The sequence below is a fragment of the Canis lupus genome, chromosome 10 (genome assembly GCF_048164855.1).
Source record: "Canis lupus baileyi chromosome 10, mCanLup2.hap1, whole genome shotgun sequence".
Classification (NCBI taxonomy): Eukaryota; Metazoa; Chordata; class Mammalia; order Carnivora; family Canidae; genus Canis; species Canis lupus.
This window is the reverse complement of record NC_132847.1, coordinates 67,475,450-67,501,050: the sequence shown is the minus strand read 5'-3', so window position 1 is coordinate 67,501,050 and position 25,601 is coordinate 67,475,450. Positions and strand designations below refer to the sequence as shown.

At 40.0% G+C, this 25,601-nt stretch overlaps 1 protein-coding gene across 1 annotated transcript in view; it reads right to left on the bottom strand.

Moving 5' to 3' along the window:
• Positions 1–1,337: 1,337 nt before the first annotated feature.
• MUSK (muscle associated receptor tyrosine kinase) overlaps positions 1,338–25,601 on the bottom strand; it is an 89,406-nt gene continuing 65,142 nt past the window's right edge. Inside the window, exons 9-15 of the mRNA XM_072840348.1 lie at positions 23,400–23,406; positions 17,239–17,502; positions 12,037–12,212; positions 5,445–5,646; positions 4,736–4,927; positions 3,414–3,562; positions 1,338–2,119 (exon numbers count right to left, since the gene is read on the bottom strand). Of these exons, the coding sequence (XP_072696449.1) occupies positions 1,338–2,119; positions 3,414–3,562; positions 4,736–4,927; positions 5,445–5,646; positions 12,037–12,212; positions 17,239–17,502; positions 23,400–23,406 (1,772 nt within the window). The remainder of the gene's footprint in view (positions 2,120–3,413; positions 3,563–4,735; positions 4,928–5,444; positions 5,647–12,036; positions 12,213–17,238; positions 17,503–23,399; positions 23,407–25,601) is intronic.

Sequence of the window (25,601 nt, the reverse complement as noted above, 5' to 3'; positions counted from 1 at the left end):
ATAAAATTAAAGCAAAGGAAAAGATACCAATAAAAATTTCAAAGAAAAAAAAATCAGTGAGACAGAAACATTTTTTTTTTTTCAGAAAACCTGTAGGAATAAAAGAAGCAGATTAAATTTATGACAAGCGCACACGAAGGAAAATCTTCCACAGGAGAAGCAGCACCAAGACAGGGAAGGAAACTGGAATCACAGTAAGAACATAGCCTTACTGATTTCTCATTTTATTCCTTAGAAGCCCCCTATCTGTAAGGTATAAGCACAACTCTGTAGAATGCAAACAAATATAAAATTATGCATAAATGTGTGTTTTTAAAATTCAATTAAAAAAAAAAAAAGAAAACTAGACCCCAGCACCCGTCTTCAGGTGGGGAGACAATGAATGGTTTTCCCTTCGCAGCGCTGCACCGTCCCTGCAGGTCTCCGGAAAGTCACAGGCTCTCACCACGGCCAGGAGGTAACTGAAACACGAAGCTCTGGATCCGACGCCGCAGGTCGGGGACCCAGGGGTCTGCGGCCCGGAGTTCCGGGGACCCAGGGGCGTGGCATGCTTGGCGGAACCGCACCCTCCGTCTGCCTTTCCGAGCTTGACTTTGGGTGGGTGGGTCCCGGGTGGGTCCCGGGTGGGTCCCCGGGGCGGTCTGCGCCGCCTGTGCCGTCGTGGGGACACCAGGGGCTGCGAGCTCGCGTGTCTGCTAACGTGGCTTCCCATCTGGGGCCCCAGGGGTGGGGGGAAGTAGTGGGGGGATGGGGGACGGGATGGGGGTGGAAGGGTAGGAATGGGGGTGTTGGGGATGTGGGGTGGAGGGATGGGGGTGGTGGAGGGGTAGGGCTGTGCGGGTGGGGGTGGGGGGTTGTAGGGGTGGTATCAGGGGATGCAGGGGTGGGGGGCAGGGATGTGGGGATGGAGGGCTGGGATGTGGGATGGGGGTGGGGGATATAGGGGTGGTGTTGGGAGATCCGGGGGTGGAGGATAGGGATGTGGAGGTAGAGGGGAGTGATGGGGATGAGGTGGTGGTGGTGAATATGGGGGTGGTGGTGGGATGTGGGGATGGAAGGCTAGGGATGTGTAGGTGGGGGTGGGATGTGGGGTGGGGTTGTAGGGGTGGTGTCGAAGGTGGGGTGGGGGATAGGGATGTGGGGATGGAGGGCTGGGATGTGGGATGGGGGTGGGGGGATATAGGGGTGGTGTTGGGGGATACGGGGGTGGGGGTGGAATACGGGGGTGGAGGGCTAGGGATGTGGGGGTGGAGTGATGGGGTGTGGGGTGCAGGGCTGTGGGGGTGGGGGACAGGGCTGCGGGGCTCTGCGAGTTTCTGCGCCCCCCTCCCCCGGCCTCAGGCGCTCCCCTCGGCGCCCTCGGCCCCCCCGGCCCCCGCGCCCCCCGCGCCCCCCTCGCCCCCCTGGGCCTCGGCCTCAGCCTCGGCCTCCGCCCCCCGGGCCCGGTCCGCGGCGTCGGCCGCGTCGCACATGCGCTGCAGGATGCGGTGGATGCCGGGGAAGCCGGGCCGGTCGGCGGGCAGCGGGCTCCAGCACAGGCGCATGAGGTTGTAGAGCTCGAGCGGGCAGCGGGCGGGCCGGGCCAGGGTGCGGCCGGCGCGCACGTAGCGGATGACCTCCTCGTGCGCCAGGCCGTAGTAGGGCTGCAGGCCGTAGGAGAAGATCTCCCAGAGCACCACGCCGTAGGCCCACACGTCCGACTCGGTGGTGTAGCGGTTGTAGAAGATGGACTCGGGGGGCATCCAGCGGATGGGGATGGCGTCGTTTTCGTTGGCCTTGTAGTAGTCGGCCGAGTAGATGTTCCTGGACAGGCCGAAGTCGGCGATCTTGACCACCATGCCGTCGCCCACCAGGCAGTTGCGCGTGGCCAGGTCGCGGTGCACGAACTTGCGCTCGGCCAGGTAGGCCATGCCGGCCGCCACCTGCCGCGCGATGCCCAGCTGCTGCGCGCACGACAGCGGCGGCGGCGGCGGCGGCGGCGGGGGGCGGCCCGGGGCGGGCGGGGGCCCGGGGCTGCGCGGCGCCGCGTGCGGGGACCGGCTGCGGAGGAACTCGTTGAGGTCGCCGTAGGCCATGTACTCGAAGAGCAGGCACATGGGCTTCCCGACGGCGCACACGCCTGCAACCCGAGAGAGCGCGGCCTCGTTGGGGGGGCGGGGGGGCAGCGGGCCCTCCGGCCGGAGCCCCCCGACCGCACCTGGCCAGGTCGGGAACCCTCACCTGGGCGGGGGGGGGGGCGCCCAGATTTCTGCTGACAGCATCGCAGCCCGGCCCTCACCCCGTTTGTCCCGGGGTGAGTGTGTGGGGGGGGCGTCTCCCATTCGCCTCTCCCCCTCCTGCGCTCCCCACCACCCGCCGCCTTTCCCGCCTCTCGGTGGCCTGCCCCCTGCCAGCCTGTGACGACCGTCCTTGCAACCTGTTAGCTCTTTGAAAGCAGAAATCGCGTCTTATCCTTTTGTAAATCCCCTCCCCTCCCCTCTCCCAGGTGTCTGGCACTGGCCAGCGCTCAAGAAAGGTTTGGGGAGCGATCTAGTGAATGGGGGGGGGGGGGCTGCCTTGAGCCTGCGATGCTCTGGGTTTCTGCTACTTCTGCAGAGAAGGGTGATAAGGAAGATGCGGTCTGAAACGCGGAAAGCATGGCAAACAATCCGGGATCTTAGGTGAAGCACTCGGTAAAACATTGCAAAATTTAGGATTTACAATGTTCGTTCCAGAAAGACAAAAAAAAAAAAAAAAGTTAATATTATGAATAGAGCCTCGGATTTAGTGCCAGGAGGACATCCCGGCGCGAGAATCTTAAATTCTTGCTATTTGCAAATCTTAGATTGTTGCTATCTTCGAGAGGGAAATGGGATACCTTGAAAGATTAGATCGTTTGGGCACAATTTCACGGTGCTGGGAAAATAGATGATCAGATCTGTTATCGTTGTTTCAGGCAAAAATTAGAAGTCTCCGTTCAAAAAGGAAGAGAAATAGTGAATGCTAATTATCTTGGCCTATTGATCTGGGGGCTGGGTTTTTTGTTTTTGTTTTTTTTATTTTTAAATTTATTTTTTATTGGTGTCCAATTTGCCAACATATAGAATAACACCCGGTGCTCATCGCATCAAGTGTGGGGGTCGGTTTTTAATTCCAGGGATTTGGCAATCAGTGTATGTATAGATGCTAGAGAGAAGATTAAAGAAATGACAGCATATTTTTCTGAGAAGTTTTTAAAAAACCAAATTTTTGAATTGAGCTTATTCCATGCAGTGTTCCACTCCCCGGTGCAGAAAATATTACATGGGAAGGAACAGAGGTGTCTTTCTGATGAAGAAGTGAAGGGAAAAAGCACAAGAGCGGGAGGAAGGAGGGGAACTTGGAAAGACTCTGTTTTGGGGATGCAATACATTTCGCCACCTCTAGTTCCATACCTAAGAGTTTCACAATGTTGGGGTTATCAAACTCTGCCATGAGGGCTGCCTCCCTCTGGAAGTCAGCTTGCATGTCTGCTGAGGCTTCTTCTTTGAGCATCTTCACTGCCACCATGGTGAAAGGTTCATAGGGAAGTAAGCCCGGAGCCCTAGAGATACATTTATTTAGAAAGAAATCAAAGATCAAGAACATCATACGTGCCCACGTGAATCCACCCACATCCATACACATTCCCTCCACTAGTGCAGCCTTTCCCAAAGCCATGGAATCAAAGAAAGATACCAATAGTAGATTGTACTTAAAACTCCTTGATTCCAGTGAATCAAAATCAGTGGGGCTATGTTCAACACAGATGGTTTTAAAAATGCATTCTTCGTACATTTCAGGAATTCTAAAGTACACAGACCCAATGAGATGATCATTACTGTCCTAAACCCTTAATCTCTGGCCAGAATCTAAATTCCTCGAAGGCAGGGACCATGGCTTACTCATCTTTATTTCCTTCTGAAGCCTAAAATGATGCCTTGCATATATTTATTTGGTTCCCCAGAAATACTTGTGTAGGATTTTCATTAATCCTACATGTAACCTCCGTACCAGGGCCACTACGAGTGGTGGTAAGGTTGTGTCCTGCCCAAGAACACCAGGACAATGCGACGGTTGGTGATTAAAAACCAAGTCCATGTTCTCTGGCCCAACTGTGTGTCTGTGAGCCACATCCATGCAGAAAGGGTATTTCCTTCCACTTCACACAGAGGAAATAAACAGGCTAGCTAGCATTGGCCCTTATATGACTCTTTCCTTGAGCTCCTTGTTTTCTGGCATTTTTGTGTTATTTTCCCCCCATTTCTGTTTTGCCGTTCTGTGGACATCTATTTCATATCTACACATGTGAGGCTCTGAATCCTTCAGTAGAAATACTAGTTCAAAGTAAATTTTAAACAAAGTGGAGAATATAGCATAGAAAATGGAAGAGAAGTAAAATTTACAATTATTTGCCAAAAACAAAGCAAGAAATTATGATTAAAATGTATGATAAAATTATTTTCTGAAAAAGGAATCTCCTTAAACTTTGCTAATCGCATGTAGTTTGAACACTACACAAACGAAGATTCTCTCCTTCTGTCCAGCCCTATTTTTCATCAGGGAGGAAAAATTATTAAGATTCAAAGTATAGTGGTCAGTAAACTGGGGTTAATGATGTGAAGAATTATTTGATAATAATTATCATACATACAGCATAGGCATCAAGGCAGTGGTCTGGTAACTTTTCAGATAATACGTATTTCGGTGGAAAGATTTTTCACATGGGTAACTTTACCTTGCTTGAAAGACCCTTCCAAATGCTCCCTCTCCAATATCTCTCACATATTCGATGTTATTCCTCGGATACTCCAGGCTGAGCAATTTGGGATTCAGAAGGAGTGGCATCCTCTGGTACATGGGGTTGGGATGAAGTCTGTCTAGCAAGAGCTCAGAAGGAAGAGTAGTGAGGGTTACTGCTGCCGATTCTCTGTAGGTAAGACAGGGAAGACCAATCAGGTGGGATCTTTGTACTCAGGCTTGGGTTTTACAGGGGTACGATGTTAGGAGGAAACAAAACAAATTATTCTAAGGCAGCCAAAGACCCTTCAGTTTTAGAGCAAGAGATATTTCATTTGATCTGGGAATCAGAAGTCACCTTTTCTTAGGAATTTTGTTCCTATCCAATCTAGCATGGCAGTAGGACCAAGAGGTGGGGGCAGCTGGGAACAGGAATAGCCATATTCTTCCAAATTACTGTTTAGATGTTATCTGCTGTGAAAAATTAACTTTAGGACATGTGATCCAGGCAAAAAGTTATTGATATTTTTTTTTTGTTATTGATATTTTTAAAGATTGTGGTGGGGCACTTAATCTTAAAGCATGGTAACTGATGTCATAAAGAGATGAGCAGTGTTCTAAAAATTCCTCCTCCTGTCCCCAATATTCAATTTGTAGGTTTTAAAATGCTACTTACTACATGTGGTCAGCTTAAATGAGAATCTCACCTTTTCTTATTTTTCCATTGTTTTCGTCTTCGGCAGCAATAAAAAGTAGTTACAGTAAGAAGTACAAATATAGCAGAGCTGGACATGATGGAGATTATTACAGTCATGGAGTACGTAGGTGAGACAGAGAAGGAGGAGGAAGAAGAGGAAGGCAAGTCTGGAATGTCCACACTCGGCTTTGAGGACGTCATGGGTGGGAATGCTGTAAGTAAACCAGAGTTCTTTTCATTCATTCTTAAACTTTCAAGAAGCAATCTTTGCATTCAAGCAATCTTCGCTGAACTCAAGCAAATTTAGTCAACTGAATTTAATTTTAAGAATATGGTTTCATGTGTCAGGTTCTCCCTGGCTATATATCTATAAAGTCCAAGTGTAAGAACCCAGAGATCCAGTTGTAAGTAAAAGCAACTTACAGAAGTTTAAGGATGAGGCCCAGAGAAAGGAACTATTCCTTTCTAAGACAAATGCAGATCCTGGGCTAGTGATCTTTACACTGTATCATGTTGTTTATGACCTGACAACAGTTACAGACATTATGAAGTTATTAAATAATTTCATGAAATTGCATTTGGAGTCAGGATTGTCTAAAGCTGAGCTTTTTACACATTTACTTTTGATTTACAAACAAAACAAAAATAATAGAAAAGATGAAGAGTGGAAATATTAGGACACAAATGAGAAGTTGGTTCATCTAAAAATTGAACCCCTGAGGTGCCTAGGTGACTCAGTGGTTGAGCGTCTGCCTTTGGCTCAGGTCGTGATCCCGGGGTCCTGGGATTGAGTTCCACATCGGGGAACGGGGAGCCTGCTTCTCCCTCTGCCTGTGTCTCTGCCTCGCTCTCTCTTTGTCTCTCATGAAGAGATAGATAAAATCTTTAAGAAAACAAAAATAAAGTAAAAATAAAAATTGAACTCCTGCCAAAGTCCTATTAAAAAGGTCACTGCAATATGAAAACAAGGTAAAATCTTCATTACCCTGGAAACCAAAAGATGCCATGTTCATGTCACTCTGTAGAGTGCAAAGTCCACTGTATACCTATTAAAACAAACTTATTAATATATATTTTATATTCTTTTAATTGACTGAGTAAAGACAAAAGCATGGATACAGAGTACCTTGATAATATAATTGACAAGAATGTTCTAATAGCAGACAGTGTACTTTGAACCCTACACAGAGGGAATAAACCCTGGTTTCAAATATTTGTGGAATATTGGCAGACATGGTCTTTTGTCATGGCACGGAAGGAAATCTCTAATTTCAAAAGCAGAAATTACACTGATTAATTCTTTGACTAAAATGCAATTAACAGTAGACTAAGTAAAATCCAACAGGACATCAAAATAAAAAAGAAAAAATTCAATAACTTTTCACTCAAAAAGTAAAAAGTAGCCATAGTGACAGATTAGAAAACGACCTTCTGATAGAGTATATGAACTTTGGCCAAAGCCGTGCTCAGTGGTAAACTCATAGAATTATCTCTTTTCATTAGATAAAAAGGATGAAAGTGAATGAGCTAGACATTTAACTCAAGACTTCGAAAAAGAAACAAAACTACAGAGAACAGAAAAATAGATGAGAAAGTAACAGCCATGTACAAGCAGAAATTAATAAGTTAGAATTACACATACCACAAATGCTAGATTTTAAAAATAGGTCAATAGTTGATCTTATATTTATAAAGTGGTCTAATCAGTGGAATTTTAATTTTTAAAAGACAAGAAAGGCACAAACATACGAAATTAGGAATGGTAAAAGAGTTATGACAGATCGAAATAAAAATGCAGTAACGTAATTATGCAGTTACATTTTTTTAATCTTTAGAAAAATGATAGGGCCGTATTACCAAATTTGAAAAATCAGAAAATCTGAAGGTAGTCAACCAGGAAATTTAAAAGTCACTCTTACAGAATTATGGATACATTCTTTTGGTCTCGAGAAGAGATAAAATTTCCAGATTTTATAAAATGTTCCAATATGAGAAAAATCTACCAAACTATTTTAGAAAGTTATAATATTAATAATACAACCTGGCAATATTAGCACAAAAGACAAGTGCATACCTAGTTAAGGAACGTAGGTTTCAAAAATCCTATATGAAATGTTACCAATTGGCTACAACATAGTAAAAGAATTATGTGGTTGATATAAGGAAATATATTTTAAAAAAAAGGAAATATATGAATAGTAACAGATCACAAAGTCAAAAGAAAACTTGTATTGCAGTAGATGCCTAAAACTATTTGAAATGGGACACTTGTAAAAGCAGACATTTCAGGGGGTGCCCATATATGACTTCTTAATGTAGGGGTGGACACAGTTTCTGTGGCCTGAGCACCAGTGGGTAGCACGTGGTTTCAGAGCCCATGGAGACCAAGTTTGGTCACTGCTGTGGCAGGAAGACCATCAGCTCAGGCACTGAAACTGGAAGAAAAGCACAGCAGTGCATTCATACAGCAGCAATAATAGCACATCTCATCAGGTATCACAGCAACGGTGGACTTTGACTTCCCAGGTTCCTTTACGTTTGGCTTGAAAGCTGAACGGACTTTCTTTGGACTGAGTCATCTGAAGGTTTTTTTTTTTTTTTTTTTTTAATCAATCCAAGATGGGTGGGGTGGGGGGCTTAAATTGGAAAGCTGAACTTCCTGCTAATAATAAAGTAGGAGCAATCATTGAAAGACAGGAAGAGGTGACTGTTTTTATATCTGGATTTTGCAGGGCAGTTCAAACCATATTTACCCGTGAGGGAATATAATGTAATTTGTGAAATTGGTAGTATAATCTCATTAGTAAATATAAGGGTAATATTTTAATCAAAAATATCAGACCTGCGGCACCTGGGTGACTCAGTTGGTTAAGTTTCTGACTCAAGATTGTGGCTCAGATCATGAGATTGAGCCCCGTGTTGGACTCCATGCTCAGTGGGAGGTCTGCTTGGGATTCTCTCTCTCTCTCTCTCCCTCTCTGTCTCCACCCCCTCCCCCAAACAAATAAATCTTTTTTTTTAAAAAAAAATCAGACATATTTAGGGAATAATCCATGATGACTTAGTAAGATTTATTTTCAAAACGCAAAAAAAATGGCATTGTTTGAATAATAATTTTGTTTTATGAATTTTATGATATCTTCCTTTCTGGATAGCTTTGTTATTCCTTGTTTATTGCTTCTGATCTGTTTGCTGTGGCCTTCCCTAGAGCGACATCGGCTATCTCTTTAAACTCAAATGATCAATCTGGATCTCCTTCTTTTTGTCTTTTTCTTCTGTCATCAGTTTTATCTCTACCCTTTCCATTTGATTGCCAGGGGAATTTTTATTCACTCATTCATCCATACATTAATATATTCGTTAAGTTCATATTGGTGTTGGGTATCAAGGATACTGTGGTAGACATGACAAGTCTTTGTGTTAAAGTATTTCGCTGGGAAACAATTAGGAAGCCCATAATTATCATAGAATGTAAGAAGTGTTAGAAGACTGATATGCTTGTGAACATCCTGGGGCCCAGGTCAAGGCTTACTAGGTAGGTTTTTAGAGTAAATAATTTTAAGTTAAATGTAAGGGATGAATCGGGAATAACCAGTTGAAGGTGTAAGTGTGTGGGTGGAGTGGGAGTTTGGGGGTGGGAAGGGAGGTAGTATTTCATAAAGAAGGACCAGCGTTTATCAGGGTCCAACTCAAACAGTTGTAGTGCTTTCCTGAAAGTGCAACTACAGGTTTCAGTGCTGACTTGGGGAGTGTGTATGGACAAGGCTGCAGATATCAGGCCTGGGTCATAAAAGGCCTTACATGCCATGGGAGGTAATTTGGACTTTGCCGTGCAGTAAATGGAGAGAATCATCGGATGGATTAGCGTCATTGGAGTAGCACGATCTGCTTTTTGCTTTAGAAAGATCGTCTGCCTGCAGCCTGACTTCCACGACTGATTTCAAAGTCCTGAATGCAGAGTTGGAAATAGGTGTTCAGTAACACACCATTTTATAGGATTTCCACCATGCAGGTGACAGGGATATAAAGAGAAAAACCTCAGTTTCCTTCTAAACAGAAGCCACGAATTGCTTATAGGAGAAAGCAATCCGGCTTATAGTAGATGACCAGTCATTTTCAAAACTAGAAGCTAGAAAAGAGTGAAGTCACATCTATAGATTCCTGAAAGAGGAGAAATGTCTTTCATGAATGTATCCAGCTAACAGAGCTTTCAACTATACAGGTGAAAGAACGCTAATCTGAAGATCTGGGATACAGAGACTGTGTCACCCACAAACACGTCTGAGGACAAGCATAAAGTATATACAGCCCTACTGAATTCAGGAATAGTGAAATGCCTGCTAAAGAGACAAATAGCATGAAGGCATTACAAGCTCAAAAAGATATTTCACTTCCAAAAAAGTTATAAAAGTGAAAACTACTGAAATTCTGTGTACGTTCAAGCAAAAAAAAGAAAAAAATTTTTCCATCACCCTTCAAAGCGAACTGGTAATATCTTTTAGAGTTTACTCAGAAATCAAGAAACTCTTTAGGAAATACTTGAGGGCTTTATACACTCCATGCCTTCTTTGCTTAACATATTAGCCTATCTGAAAAACTCAAGCCAACTTCTTCAATAATAATTGCATTTAACCAGGGAGCACACTTTTAGACATTCCCCATGACATGGTCAGGTGCAATGATCCGTTGACGACATTTGCTGTTCATTTTCTTACAGGTACCAAAGATAGCATAAAACTAGGTTTTTGAGGGCAGGAAACTGGCTTATTGTAGCTGATTTATGCTGCTCACATGTTTTAGAATCAGTATACAAGGCAGAAATTGGTGAGTGTGTGTGTGTGTGTGTTCCTGTTCCTGTCTAATGTAGGACTGACGTTCTCCACAGGAGACCCCCCCAATGAATGCTTGAATGGATGAATGAGTAAACAATCAAAGGATAACAAAGACCACAGTCACCAGTTAGAAGTCTAATCAAACTAAACTTTAGCTGCTTATATGACAAAGAATTGAACCATTTCTTTTTCATTCCTTCAATTTGGAAATAACAATTTGACAGGCTTCTGAAATAATAGATTTTTAGGGTTTCCATACCTCTCTTGTTTATTAACACTGAGCCATTCAAGTGGGACCAGTAGCATTCTTTCTTTTTAATACTGTAAGTCTTAGTCCTTGAAGGAAGCTGGTAAAATCAAGACCTGGCTCTTATCCAGGTGCTGAGGCAATTAGGCCCATAAGATAGATCACAGGAAATGATTATGATTTAAGCCTTAGAACACTCAAATCAGAGGAAGTTAATTGAAATGAAAGGTTTCCTAATTTCATTCTGAATTTCTCCATTCTGGTAGGTTAAAGCATCATCTCATCCAACTTTGTGTCTAGGATGTCTCTTTGGAAGCAACCTTCTTGAATTCTTTTCTAGGGATTTTGAGGCACCTGCTTATAAAACCGTTTGATTTGACCCTGTAAACTTTCTACTGGAAATTAGCTATCTTAAAAGCACCCATCTTCCAAAAGAAAGATCTGTTGTCACAAGTGAAGATCACAAATTGGTTCAATGAAGAAATAAAATTTGTTTTCATCTGTAAATAATTAGATGATATAAAAACAAAAATGTGAAATCAAAAGGGGACATTTTCAGTTTGGCTGATTTTGTAGCCATGAAAACAACTTATAACCTTGGGATAATGGATATTTGTTTCGTTCAGTAAATATGGTGCTCTTCATGGCCTAATTAGAAGCTGTAAGCTGAGATCTCTGATGATCTTCCTCACGTTTTACGCCAGTAAGCATAGCAAAAAACCTTTGAGAGGGGCCGTACATTCTGTTCTGGACATCATGAAGTAGGAGTGTAAATACGCATGCACGAATCCAATTACATACACATAAGGGTTGAAGGGCACAAACAAAATTACTTACTTGTTAAGTTTTCTTTTTTATAATCTGAGGGGGAAAGGATAAAAATTTGTTTTAAATGAGCATCCAGATACCTCACATATTCTGTGAGAGAGTGCTAAGAAATGCAAGTTCTCTTTCAGTTTTTCAATATACAACCAGAAAACATTCTTTGCATTCGAATGAGAAAGGATTGTGTCATTGAAGTTAAACCAGCTGTTAGGGCTAACAACATAGTTCCTTACAAATGAAGTTCATTAAACAACATGCAGCAACTCAGCTTTGTTTTGTGAGATCAGCATTTTCAACCATGTGGCTTATTTTTGCATGCTTGGAAATCTGCTTTGTCGGCGGGGGACTTTATTCTTTTATTCCACTCATCTGACATAATAGGAGGTTTCTTAGCCAGTTCTCTGCACATTCCAAAAGATGTTACAAGCTCTCATCAGATCCCCTTATGAAATAAGATCTTAAGCAGCAGTTAAAAGTGCTCCTTAATTTCTTTTTGAACAAATGAAATTAAACCCTAATGCTAATTTGTGCAATTAGGATAGGTGGTAGGATTCTGTGATTAGGTATCTAAAAAGGGCAGAACTCAAAAAAATAATTTAGAAATGCCTAGAAATATTAGGAGATTTAAGTTCACAACTTAGTTTCTTCAAAATAGTATATTTGTTTTAACCTCTGAAGTCTTGAGAGAACTCTGTTACCTAAATATGGCAGTCTGGTGCAGGCCGTGGGGTCCCAGTGCATGCTGGGGAGCTTGTTGCATTCTGGCACGGAGAGCAGGTGCATCCCAGATCGGTAGAGTCCTCTGTGAGCCTTTTCTTCCATTGCCAGCCATTCTTTTGCACAGAAAAGCTCCTTTACTGCCAGGCAGTACTCTCTAAAATATTTTATGGAGAACGAAACTTGATGAATCATAGCATATTAAGGCCAAATTTGTGGCAGAGCCTAGATTCTGTATTTTCAAAACATCATTAGAGTACATTGTCTGTTCTTGCAAAAGTGTTTTTGAAAGGATCCTTTCATTGTAAATAACGTGCGACTTTATGAAATATAGCATATTATCCCTGAGATGAAATGCTATCGTGTTTTGTTTTGAAAGCCTAGTTCATGTTCCTGGGGGAAAAGAATTTTGAAGTTCAAAAAGTAACAGATTAGGCATCCCTAGTATGCATTCTCTCAAATTCATGTTAAAATAAATCAGAGTGACAGAAACAAATTATATAGAGTTTAAGAAACACACGTAATAAAAGTCATAGATCATCGTCAATCAGTTTCCAGCCTGAGAGATTTCCCTATAATCTCAAGGCTACTGGGCAAAGGACTGAAGGGCACAGTTGGTGCCTCTCCATGTGTTGTCCACCAGAACAGAAGAGCGCCACCTTTCTGGCAGGTTACAGGAGGGCTTTTGGGTCCTTACCCACCTAAGCCTTGGGGAAGCTGCCGCTATCCCATTGTTGTGTGTGCTTCCATCTGAAAAAGCCAGAGTAATTTAATCTATTTAAATATGAAATGTTATGTTCATCCATGTGTTTTATTATGAGTGAAGAGGCTGAAGAAAGACTAGTTGGACTAATTAGAATTTTGTGTATATTTTTTGTATATTTTGTTTAAGCTCATCCTATAGAAAATAGGATAGACTACATCGGAGAAACCTGGTTAACTCCAAATTAAGATGTTTGGGATTAAAAATAAAAGGAAAGATTATTAAAGAAATTAGAGTTACTAACAATATTGCCCCTTCAGTATCTACAGGATTCAGAGAGGAGGAAATTATGTGTGCGTGTGTATATGTATATGTGTGTATACATATACATATATATGTCACAATGGTGTCTTTTAAAAATACTCATGCCTACACTGCCACTTTTCTGGGCAACCACCTGTCAATGTGCACCAACTGAACATGTGTGGAATGAAAGGGCCGTGCATATGAATGTGATGGGATACAATGAGGTCCTGGGAACAACAATAGGATTTAGAATTCTTGAAGTGTCTGTAATGGAAAGGAGAGCAATGAGGCTTTCCAGGCTTCTGAGAACTTGAAGAACCAGAGGAGCATTGCTTAGTTTGCTGTTCCTTATGCTGGGTCCCACCTGTGGGTCACACAAACACAACTTTCTGCATTCAGACAGCACTGTTAAACTGGGCAAAAATAATTCGTGGCAGGTGAAAAAAATTCTGTAGCCCACATTACGTGGAGGAAGCCAATATCCTGGAGAGTTATTTTTTTTGCTCTAAACAGAAGAACACATTAGAAAAATTTTTATTTGTTTTGCTTTGTTTCATTGACATGTATTAAAGATGATCTCTATAGAAGAGTTTTTCACAAGGAAAAAAAATAAGGATGAAATGGAAAATAAACTGAAGACCAAGTTAACTTGAACATAGTAGTAACCGAAGAAAATAAAGACCACAAAGAAGTGAAAGTGACACCAAACGACTTAAAATTGTCATTAAAATTTGTAAGGAAATGGACTGCAAGACATTGGACAAATAACAGAGGAGAATTTGGCAAGTCTGAACTGAATGCAGAGAGAAAGAAGGAACAGTGAAACTGTTGTGTGCGGAGACAGCTGAGGAGGAAGAGCCAGCAAGAAATCCAGAGTACAGATAATGTTTCCCAATAAGAAAACTAGAACATGTAAAAAAAAAAAAAAAAAAAGAAAAAGAAAATACTCGAAGATATACTAAAAGAAAACATTCTTAGGACAGATAGGATGTAAACCTGATCATTAAGGCACATTATATTATTGATAAGAAAGAAAATAATTAAAATAGAATTACTCCCAGATGAATTTCACAAATATTTGAATCTCAAAGATTAAAAAAAAATCCCCCTACCATTTGGCAAGAGAAAAATATTCCCTATAAAGGAACAAGATTCGGGATTGCTCTATATGTTCTTCATGGCAACACAGCCAAAAAACAATTAAGAGGGCATAAGATTTTGAGGAAAACTGAATGTAACACAAGACTTAAATAGTTAAAACCACCCCCCCACACAAAAGAAAAACACAAACACACAAGATTATGGTAAAGAGTTTTTTACATACAATCTTCTAAAAAAAATACTTACTCTAGCTGAACAAGAGATGAATTTAATAAAAACAAAGATTTTCTATGATATGAATGAAAGTGAGCATCAAGGATACATAAGAGGTCTGTATCAGGTAGTTGTATATATGATTATGTTATCAAATATAAAAGCTAAAATAATGGTCTAAAAATTGAACATTGGCAGAGAAAACAGTTGAATAATACTAACCTGATTTACAATTCCAGATAAAATTTAAAGATCAAGTGTATTCAGTCAAATTATACTTAATTAGGCCTACCTTCAACACCATGTTTTTAAAATCACAACTTATCTGCCATCCTTGGCACTCCTGATCTCCCTTAACCTAGTGTTCATTTTTTCTTTTCTGATGATACAAGAGACCTCCTAAGGTAATATAGAAGTTATTTATTTATTATATCTCTTGCTCATTTTCTTCTTCTGCTAGAATGTAAGCCTCATGAACAAATGCCCTAGCATAGTGCTTGGAGACCAGTAGAAGCTCAATAAATATTTGTTGAATAAAAGAAATTCTTTGTCATTCATGGAAAGTTGCACAAATTATTTAATTACTATTTATGATTAGAAAACCATGAGTGTATGTGGAATTTAAGAAACAGGTGAACATATGGGAGGGGGGAAATAAAAAGGGAAACAAACCATAAGAATCTCTTAAAAAGATCGAGAACAAACTGAGGGGTGATGGAGGGAGGTGGGTGGGGGATGGGCTAGATCCGTGATGGGGATTAAGGAGGGCACTTGTGATGAGTGTTGTATGTAAATAATGAATCATAGAATTCTACTCCTGAAACCAAAAGAAGAAGAAGAAGAAGAAGAAGAAGAAGAAGAAGAAGAAGAAGAAGAAGAAGAAGACGACGACGACAGAGAAGAAAACCATGAATAATAAAATGCTTTTAAAAATCTCACAAAAAAACTAGAAATAACTAGAAATGCAAATTGGTTGAACACCTTTGAACCCCTTGGAAGGATAAGGCAAACAAAAGCTATCATAAAAGCCATTACCAAAACAGCAAGGAAGCATAAAATGAGAATCTCTGAAGAGCAGACTTACTAGTTATTAACAATAAGTTCAATTTTAGTTGAATGCTGTTGGTGCAAAAAGCAGAAGATGCCAGAACTGGAAGGAAGCATCCTTAGAATAAACACTTCCTGTGAAAAGGTTTACTGTATCACTACCAAATTATTGAATCAAATAGATGAAACTTCCTTAGGGGCAGAAAGCATTGGACAATTTAATTACTGTTTATAGTAATATCTACATAATAAATTTGAATTTTGTAGCTTAAAAGTAGAGAGTCTTTTTTTAAGTGTCTAATTTATTTTACAATTATATGTCAGACAAAAGAAGACCTCAATATGATATTAACGTGAAAATTTTTAGACTATATTTTCTGACTATATTTTAGACTAAAATTTTAGACTATATATTTTCATTGTGAATGAAATGTTCAACCACAAGGATTTAAAAAAATAGAAACAATTTTCAGATAACAAGTACTATTGAAATAACAATTGGAATTAGGAAAGAAATCTCTTTATGCTACCATTGACTTAAAGATTTAGGAGATTATACTATTCTAATAAATTTGAAATCTCATTGAAAGGGATTTTTTTCCCTAAAAAGACCAAAAGAGGTAAATTATTCTCAATCTTAAAAACAACATCTGTGGCTCTTGCATGTAAACTGGCCTAGGGATATACATGTTGGAAAGTTACTCAGTAAATTTATTTTGTGCTAGTATACAAAGTTGTGATCAATTTTAATTCTGGTTGCTTCTCAAGAGATACTTAGATGTCCTGTGTGATAAAAATATAATCTTCTTGGGTGAAGGAACAAACAAACTATATTCCTCTTACAATTTCTCCAAACCCTCAAAATTTGCAGTGTGTTGAGGAATAGAGCATTCTGTTTTAATGACCTCACTGCCCTACAATTATATCAATATTTAAATAGTTTCTGGTTTTATCAAAACAGAGGTGGAAATGTGCTGTGCTGGTAGATTTCATGTGTTTTCTTCAGAAGAAAACAGTATCTGTCTGGTTTCTAACATATTCCACGGGAACAATTTATCCTTTAATCCTCTCTGTTTTGCAGATGAGGAAACTGAAGGTTAGCCAAGATCACATGTATCTAGAAAGCAGTACAAATAGTATTTCAACTTTGTTCTATTTGGCTCAAAAGCCAGTTTGATTTCTGTCTTTCCTACATAAGAAGTAAATAAAGGCAAAATAGTTCTATCAAACGTTGATTTATGAATTTCCATGTTTAAAGAGTATGGGGGTTTTAAGGAAATCACTATTTACTACCACCATCACCACTACCACCGTGAGAAAGAATGTTAGTATTTAAATTAGAACATCAGGTGGAATGTATCTTAAAATAATATGCATATTATAGAAAGTAATATTCTGAAATGCTCACCAGGGTCTCATAATCATGGGCAGATAGTGCTAAAACATTTGAAATGGGCCTTTTCTCTATTTTTGCTTACTATTGAGGTCCATGTTTGTTTAGGCCTTTTTTTTTTTTTAAGGATTTTTAAAAAATTTCCTAGAAAGCTAGAATATTTATGAATATGATAATGCAAACAATAACAAGTAGAGTAGAGTATGATAGCTTTTATGACATTTTCTAGAAGCTCAGAGCCCTCGGATTATAGGATGTCATCAGTGATTTACATGGTAGGAATTCTGTCCAATTAATTACTTTCTGTTTTGGACAAAAGCCACCTTTTGCCTTTATCGTAGCACATGACAACCTCTTTTGAAAAGCTCTTCCTGTTTGCCTTCAAGAGAATTTTCCCATCTGTTTCTTCTTTTATTTTACCTGCAAATAGGTGTAGGCGTGGGCACTACCCCAGGGTTGCAGCCTTGGAAGATGTGATTACACAGCAAAGCCTCAGCAGCAGGCCGGCAAAATGGGCTCACTGCCTTCAGTTCATTCCAGGCGGTGTGAACCAGCAGTTCTTGGGCCTCCTCAGGGTCTGCGTAGGAGTTGTTGAAGAAAACAAGAGCGTCTTTGGCCAGGACAGCATTACATACCTCCCCTCTGTACTGGGCGCAGTAGCCTTTGTTGTCTTTCTGTAGCTTACTGAAACAAGAAATGAACAGCGTTCTCCATCCCATGCTATTCCTTAGCATTCAGTCTAGCTTGTATTTTTTTTATTTTTTCGATTTCCACCTCTGTGTTGTCACAGAAATAGGAGAAGATTGTGCTATAATCTTCCCAGCTTTCCAGCTATAATTCTGTCACCCTCCAGCTACTCTGGAGAGTTATTAGAAGGATCATCATATGGGTTAAGGGATGTGGAAAGCTTTGAGAACAATCAAGGACTGGATAGATTGGAGTATTTTTTATCATTTCACATTATAAATAGAATTTAACTATCCTTGGTTAAGCCACTTCATTTGCTCCTTACGAATGGGGCTGATGTCAGCAAGTAAAATACATCTAAAGAACATACGCACGGTGACGATTAACAAATGACTGAGCATAACAGTCCTGGTGGATATAGTTTATTTATATGTTGTGATAGTTAAGTTCCTGAATTTTGTAGAACACATACATCTTTGCGATACCTTCCATACCCAGATTCTCTCACTCACACATCTTCCCAGCATTTCATTAAAGACTAAAAAGAAAGCCACGTAGGGAGGAGGAGGCTTGGGATCAGGCTCTCAGAGGAGCAAAACAGATCTTCAGTTTTGCTGTTTTCTCATCACATGGCTTGGGGCAAGTCATCTGGTCCCTCAGAGTGCTGAGGTCCTAATCTGTTGAGTGATGTTAGTAATTAATCTCAACTCAGATTATGTGTTAATGGATACTATATGAGGAAGAAACCTAAATTGCATGGTGCTAGCACAAAAATAAGATTAAAAGCTTATCGGCTATAGCAACTGAAGAGAATGAGAGGGAGAATGGAAAATACTGCTGGTACTCTCTGCACATATCCACTGTCCCCTAATGGAATGCTGGGAATTATAATAACTCCTATGCTCACCTGACAAATATTTATTGAGCACTAATTATGTGTAGGCACTGTGATGGTCTCAACATATTCTTATGCCTTCCATCAGATCTATATTGTTAACAATGACAAAAAAACTAAGTTGTATTCTTACGTACATTTGTACAGTTGTTGGAATTTCACATTTCATTATCTTTATATAAAGGACTTATAAGGTAAGAAAATTAAACAAATTGGAATTTGTGGGAAATTTTTAAATTGTGAAGAGACTCCATTTAAATTCGAACAATTGATATCTGAATTAGAAACCATGACTGACTGGTGTTCAAAGCAAATCTCTTAAACAACATACAGCTCATTCCAGTGAATCCATGAACTTCCAAGAAATACCAGACTTTGAAATGATGTTTTATAATATAGAATCTTTCTCTAATTCAGACTAGCCTTTTACTGTTAGCCAAAACAGATCTTATTGTATTACTTATAGTTTGTAGTTCATTTTTTAAAATGAAGGACTTGAATAAGAAAAAACAAAGCTCTCATGAAAACTTGGGCCAGGTAGGGTTGAGCAAACACCCAGAAAAATAGTTTTCCAGCTTCTCAGGGAAACCTGGTCTGTGATAGTATTAAGAAAGTTCAAGAGAGGTAAGAATGTTGTGCTTTAAGAAACTGAAGAATAATACCTAATAACAAGAAGTACTTCAAACTGGTTTACTAAATGGTCTCACATATTAATATAAAAGGGGGATAGATAAAAGCAGGTAGGATTCTTTTCACTTAACACAAAAACCGCATCATGTAAGTTAACTATTTCCCCAAGTGCCTCTGAGCTGAGAATTACTCACTCAGGTTCTGCTCTCATGTATCAACCATCAGCTGACTCTGTCTTTATTTTTTCATAAGTATTATTAAAATCAAACAGCATTCGTGATCGTTCCTTTAATTATACAAGCAAAAAAGAAAATCCAGAAAACGTAGACAGAAGAAAAATTAATAAAAATAGCCTCAAAAATAAGGATTATTGACAATTAATAATCAGTCCCTCTCTGTGTATGTCTACTGCCTTTCTTAATAGGAGCCCAGGAAAAATCTTTGAAACAACAACAATCTTTGGCCTGCTAGTACTGGGTCCTCATTTATTTATTAGCTGTATAATGTAAAAAAAGAAAAGAAAAAAAAAGCAGAATTGGTTTTGAATAGAAATGAGACCTTATAATTTTGGTTCTTTCTGCCAGCCTTCAGAGAAGTAGCCTGGGGAAACCCTCTGCATGCTGAGGAAAGACATAAAACATAAAGTGTATGGTTCTTACTAATTTTCTATGCCTCTGTGATGTTCTTAGGAGCCTTAAAAGACTTAGCTTTGGAAATGTAGCTATGCTAAGATCAGCTCTACAAGGTAAAGGAGATACAGGATCAAATACATATGTATTACATACACACACGCATATATACACGCACACACATATACATATATACAGACTGCCCAGTCACACTTTCAGAGTTTAAACCACTTCCCTTTCCTCTCCACTTTTGCAGATTTATACACCTCTAATTTTTTTTTTTGGACTGGTCAAATTTTAGAGGCAAGACATGGAGGCATGTAAGGCCATTGTGCCTCATCCTCCTAACCCTATCCCTTAAAAAATTTAAACGAGGGTCACAGCAAAAATAGGGGAGACAAGATGAATGCAAAGAATTTCCACTGATGTCTTTTGCTATCTTTTGAATGAGACCTGTCCAACTGAAGTTCTGTTCCTCTGCTCATAGCTCTTGGAACCGCCATTGGAGCAACACCAGAAGCAGCTGGTCCTGTTGGTCCTTCGAAACAGTGGGGCAGAGGTCACAGGGATCTGTTCACAGAATGCTGGTTATTTTGGAATGGTCTGCCGGACAAGCTCCAAAAATGCTAGTTCATATTGCGCATCGAGCCAGTCCCTCTCTTGCCTCCTGACAAATGAAACCTGGCTGACCTCCCTTTCTGTAAAGTTTTTCTCTTTAGAGGCAACAATGGATATATGATCTCAAGTCCCTCTAACGTGTAACAGACAAGTCTCCTTGGTCAAATTGAATATTTGAAGGATTCTCACTATATCTTTTATTTCTCTCTGCTTTAACAGACATGAACCACATACAATAAAGCATTTTTATTTTTTATTTTTTAAATATTTTCTTTATTTATTCATGAGAGACACAGAGACAGGCAGAGACACAGGCAGAGGGAGAAGCAGGCTCCCTGCAGGGACTCAATCCCAGGACCCCAGGATCACGACCTGAGCCAAAGGCAGACGCTCAACCACTGAGCCACCCAGGTGCCCCCCAATAGAGGATTTTTAAATGTGATCTTGCAGTTTCTATGAGCTGTCCCATAGAAACAAGGACTTATCTAGAAGACCAGCTGAGGCTAGTTTGGGTTAAAGCAATCCCACTCCTCCAGTGGAAACTCCCACATCTTTCCCCAACCTCCTGAGAGGTGGCACACCTGAGAGCTATTCCTGTCTCCTGGCACAGAATTTCCTCCTTATCCATGGTTTCCCTCTCTCTCGTGTCAGTTGTTCTCAGTCAACCACAGTCCAGAGGCAGATGCGCCTCCTGACGTAGCATCAGAAGATCACAGGTAGCCTCACACTGTCTTATCACTCACCTCGTTTTGTGTCATCTCATTAGCATTTGATCATCTCAAATCATGACAAGAGGGGTGAGTACAGTACAGTAGGATATTTTAAGAGACCACATTCATAACTTTATTACAGTATATCACTATCATCGTTCTATTGCATTATTACTGTCGTCAGTCTCTTACTATGCCTAATTTATAAATTAAACTTTTTCATAAGGGATCCCTGGGTGTCTCTGTGGTTCAGCACCTGCCTTTGGCCCAGGGCGTGATCCTAGAGTTCCGGAATCGAGTCCCGCATCAGGCTCCCGGCATGGAGCCTGCTTCTCTGCCCTCTGCCTCTCTCTCTCTCTCTCTCTCTCTCTCTCTCTCTGTCTATCATGAATGAATAAATAAATAAAATCTTTTAAAAAACGTTTATCATAGATATGGATATATAGGAAAAAACCATAATATATGTAGAGTTCAGTACCACCCAGGGTTTCAGGTATCTACCGTGGGTCTTGGAACATACCACCTGTGGATAAAGGAACTTTCCTTATATAGCAACTGCCTACAGCAACTGTACTTTCTCAACAAGTGTGATGACAGGGTTCTACCCCACTTCCATTCTCTAGAGCAAACTGGAATTATTTTTATTCTTTCATGCCTAGTGTCTTTGTAGATGGTTCGTTTTCTAAGGCAGTGGGCAGCAAATATAATCCACAGGCCCTCTGCCTGTTTTTTATACTGCACATGAGCTAAGAATGGTGTTTACATTTTTAAGGGATTGAAAAAAATCAAAAGAAGTGAAAATTATATGAAATTTAAATGTCAGTGTCCATAAGTAACATTTTATTGGAACAGAGCCACGTTCAAGCATTTATGAAGTGTCTGTGGTTGCTCTAGTCCTGCAACAGCAGAGCTGAGCAGTTGCAACAGAGACTGTATGGCCACGAAGCCAAATCTATTTACTATCTGGCCCTTTACAGAAAAAGGGTTTGCTAACCCCTACTCTAAGACATAGATCAAATGTCATTTTTCTAAAATGGATATGGTTTCCTTTGAAAAACACCTGTTGTAGTTCTTCTGACTAAAATTAGCACCTAGTTTTTGTGTAAAATAAAGATGTAAAAAATGATGTAAAGAAGAAAATTTTAATTTCAAAAATTTGAAAATTATATTAGCCAAATATATAAACACTGTATATATTTGTGCACATGTCAGTTAAATCAGTCTATATGTAAGCATAATATATACAGTGTCATATATACTAAATATAGTGTATACACATATGGTTATATATACAGTTTATTTAGAATTATTCTGTAAAAGCATTTTTGTATCCTGCATTTTTATTTAGCATGATTTTAATAAGCATTATTAAGAATATAATAATTCCACGGAATTAGAATCAGTTGTTGGAATTCTTGGTCCTGCTGAGTTATCATGCTATCTGGGTTAGTGTGGTAGTTATCAAACCTAAGTTCTTGAGTCTGTCTACCTGAGCTCAGATTGAGGGTTTATGGTTTACAAGCTATGTGGTCTGGGCAACTCCTATTGCATCAGGTTCCTCATATTAAAAAAGAGGGATCATAATAGGTCTGGCCCCATAAAGTCACTGTAATGTTAATATGAGAAAAGTGGTGATCGTAAATGTACCACAGAACTTAGCTGTTATTATTATTACTATTATTAATTAATCATTCTGAATCTTAGTTTTGTTATTTGTAAAATTAGATAAAAAACAGTTATGAAGCTTCATAGAATTTTTATGAAAGTCAATTTTCCTGAAAATAAAACACTGTACATTGCAAAATGTTATATTACAAGGTCACACTTTCTTATCTGCAAGATAAAGCTATGAGGGAGAATTGGGGAGTCAGGTCTGGGTTTAATTTCCAAGTCCAGGGATGCCTGGGTGGCTCAGTGGTTGGGCATCTGTCTTTCAGGTTGTGATCCCAGGGTCCTGCTTCTCCCTCTGCCTGTGTCTCTGCCTCTCTCTCTGTGTCTCTCATGGATAAATAAAAAAAAAAATCTTTAAAAAAAGGTATTCTTTAAAAAATAAGAATAGTAATTTCTAAGTCTATCACTTAATGTTTGTGCAAGTCACTGGAACTCTCCAGCTCAAAGAAATTCTCTTAGTTTCTTTTCTGTACAATCAGGATAATAGTAGTATCTGTTTCATAGGGATGTCCTGAGGATAAATCTAAATAATGCATGTAAAGCTCTTAGCACGGTGTCTGATAAACACTAAATATGTAATAGTTGTTACCTATCTTCATTTTCATTATCATCTCATAAGAGTATTAAAAGGATTAGAAATTAGAAGGATTCTGAAAGTTTTACAGTACTTAGCAAATAGCAATAATAGCAGGTCAAACAAAAAACACAACAAAACCTCGATGTGACAGTGATATATCTTACCTCCATTCTATTAACAGGAAAGGAAGTTCCCACAGGAAATCACATGAAAAGGGGGAAAAGAAACAAAAGTTAGTATATTTTGATCTTAAGATTTGCAAGAGATAGCTTTGATAGCACTAAGTTTCTGGAAAGTTCTCTTCAATTAGGCCAGACACTGCATTAACAGGCAGATTTGGAGGAAATTAAGAGAAAACTGAGAGTCCCAGGAGCTATATTCTTTTCACTCTGGGTCCACCACCGTGGCATCATCAGCCCAGGCAGAGTCATCACTCCAAATTCCCCTCCATTAGCCACCAAGGGACTCAGTATTACAAAAACAAGCCTAAAGATGAGAAACCAACCTCTATAAAGCACCTACAGGACCCAAGCCACAAGACAGTTCTACCACCGTACAGATAGTAAAGGAGACATCAGGGGGCACCTGGGTGGCTCGGTGGTTGAACATCTGCCTTTGGCTCAGGTCATGATCTTGGGGTCCTGGGCTGGAGTTCCACATCGGGCTCCCCATAGGAAGTCTGCTTCTGCCTATGTCTCTGCCTCTCTCTCTGTCTCATGAATGAATAAATAAGATCTTTAGAAAAAGGAAAAGGAGACATCAGGAAATTCTTCTAGAGAAAATGGTAATTTGGAGGGGCAAAGGCAGGTTCTAATAGCAGCTGAGCAGAGAACCCTGCTGAAATACCGGGAGGCCAAGGTTATGCATATGAAAGAGCCCTCAATTTAAGCTGTGAAAGGAGGACCCAAGGCCCTGAAGATCTTGCCAATGCCAAAGAGAACCCAGCCACAGTATTTGGGAGGAGATAATAAGCTTAGATAGGCTTCTATTTCAAGGATGAGGAAGGAAAGAAAAAGGAAACTAATTTAAGGGTGCTTGGATGTGTCAAGAATAGTAAGAGAATCAGAGGGCTTCCATGTGTTTCTTACAGAAATTCCTCCAGTCGCATTTCCTTTTGGAGGGAGGGTGGGGAGCAGGAGAAGGTCCAAGAATGTTGCCATTATAAGCAAGTGCTTTGATCTCAAGATTTTTTAAGATTCCAGAAATTTCCAGCAGTCATCAATACGTGTAGTGTCCTTAAAAGTATCTGGAAAAGTCAGTAAAACCTTGGCTGTCTTCTAAAACACACAGTAACTTTAATGTGAGAAAGCTGCCTGATTGTGAAAAGAATGCTTGCCTCTTCTGCCTAACTGCAGAACAGCTGGTAGCAATTTAGTGTGGCTACTGGCTGTTACTCATTTATTCTTTTCCCTTTCATTTAAAACAAAAACAAATACCTTTAATCAATTTGAAACTAGATAAAGCCGCCATGAAACACCAGGGGACGGTGTCTGGTTTGTTGGTAAGAGCACGCTACATCTCCTGGCTGAAGCACTGAGTGGCAAAGGTGGTCGTGTGCTTCTGATCCAGCCCCCCCACCTCATCCCCTGTGTCTCATAATTGGGAAGAACACTGGAAAGACACTGGAAGGAGTGTGACTATCAGACATGAGAGGGGCCATGAAACAGGGTAGTACATTCAATCAGCTATATCGATTGTGAAAATAGAATTCAAACTTCTCTCTCTCTCTCTCTCTTTTTGATAAAGTGTGAAATGTCAACACTTAAATACGTGTAATATAAATACATGGTCCATTGGAGGGGTGGGGAACTCCCATGCTATCACATCAGATTTCTCCCTACGCCCATTTTTGGTTATGCTACATATATTCATTTGAGTTTTGAATTTAGCGACTGGAAGCCCCAGATCCTGAGATCAGTCCGAAGAAGGAGTATTGCAGATGTTGGGGGTGTTGGTAGAGTGAGGAGTGGCTTACGTTAGAAGAAGAATGGGAACACAGCTCATTCCTGTACTGGTAAGACTGGGTAAGGATAGATGGGTCTCTGAACCTCAGCCTTCCAGGAAGGACTATTAATGCCACCAAGAATAGGAAATACAAACTTTTCCTCTACTGAATCCCTTTGTCTGTTTTTTTTGTTGTTGTTGTTTTTTGTTTTTTTTTTTTTTTTTGGCCAGTTTTACTCAGATCTAATTATAATGTTGTGTAAGTTTAAGGTATACACTTATATAATGCAAAATAATTACCACCTTAGCATTAGCTAACACCTCCATCATGTCACATAATTACCATTTCTTTTTTGTGGTGAGAACATTTAAGATCTATTCTCATGGCAACTTTCAAGTATAGTATAGTATAATTATCATAT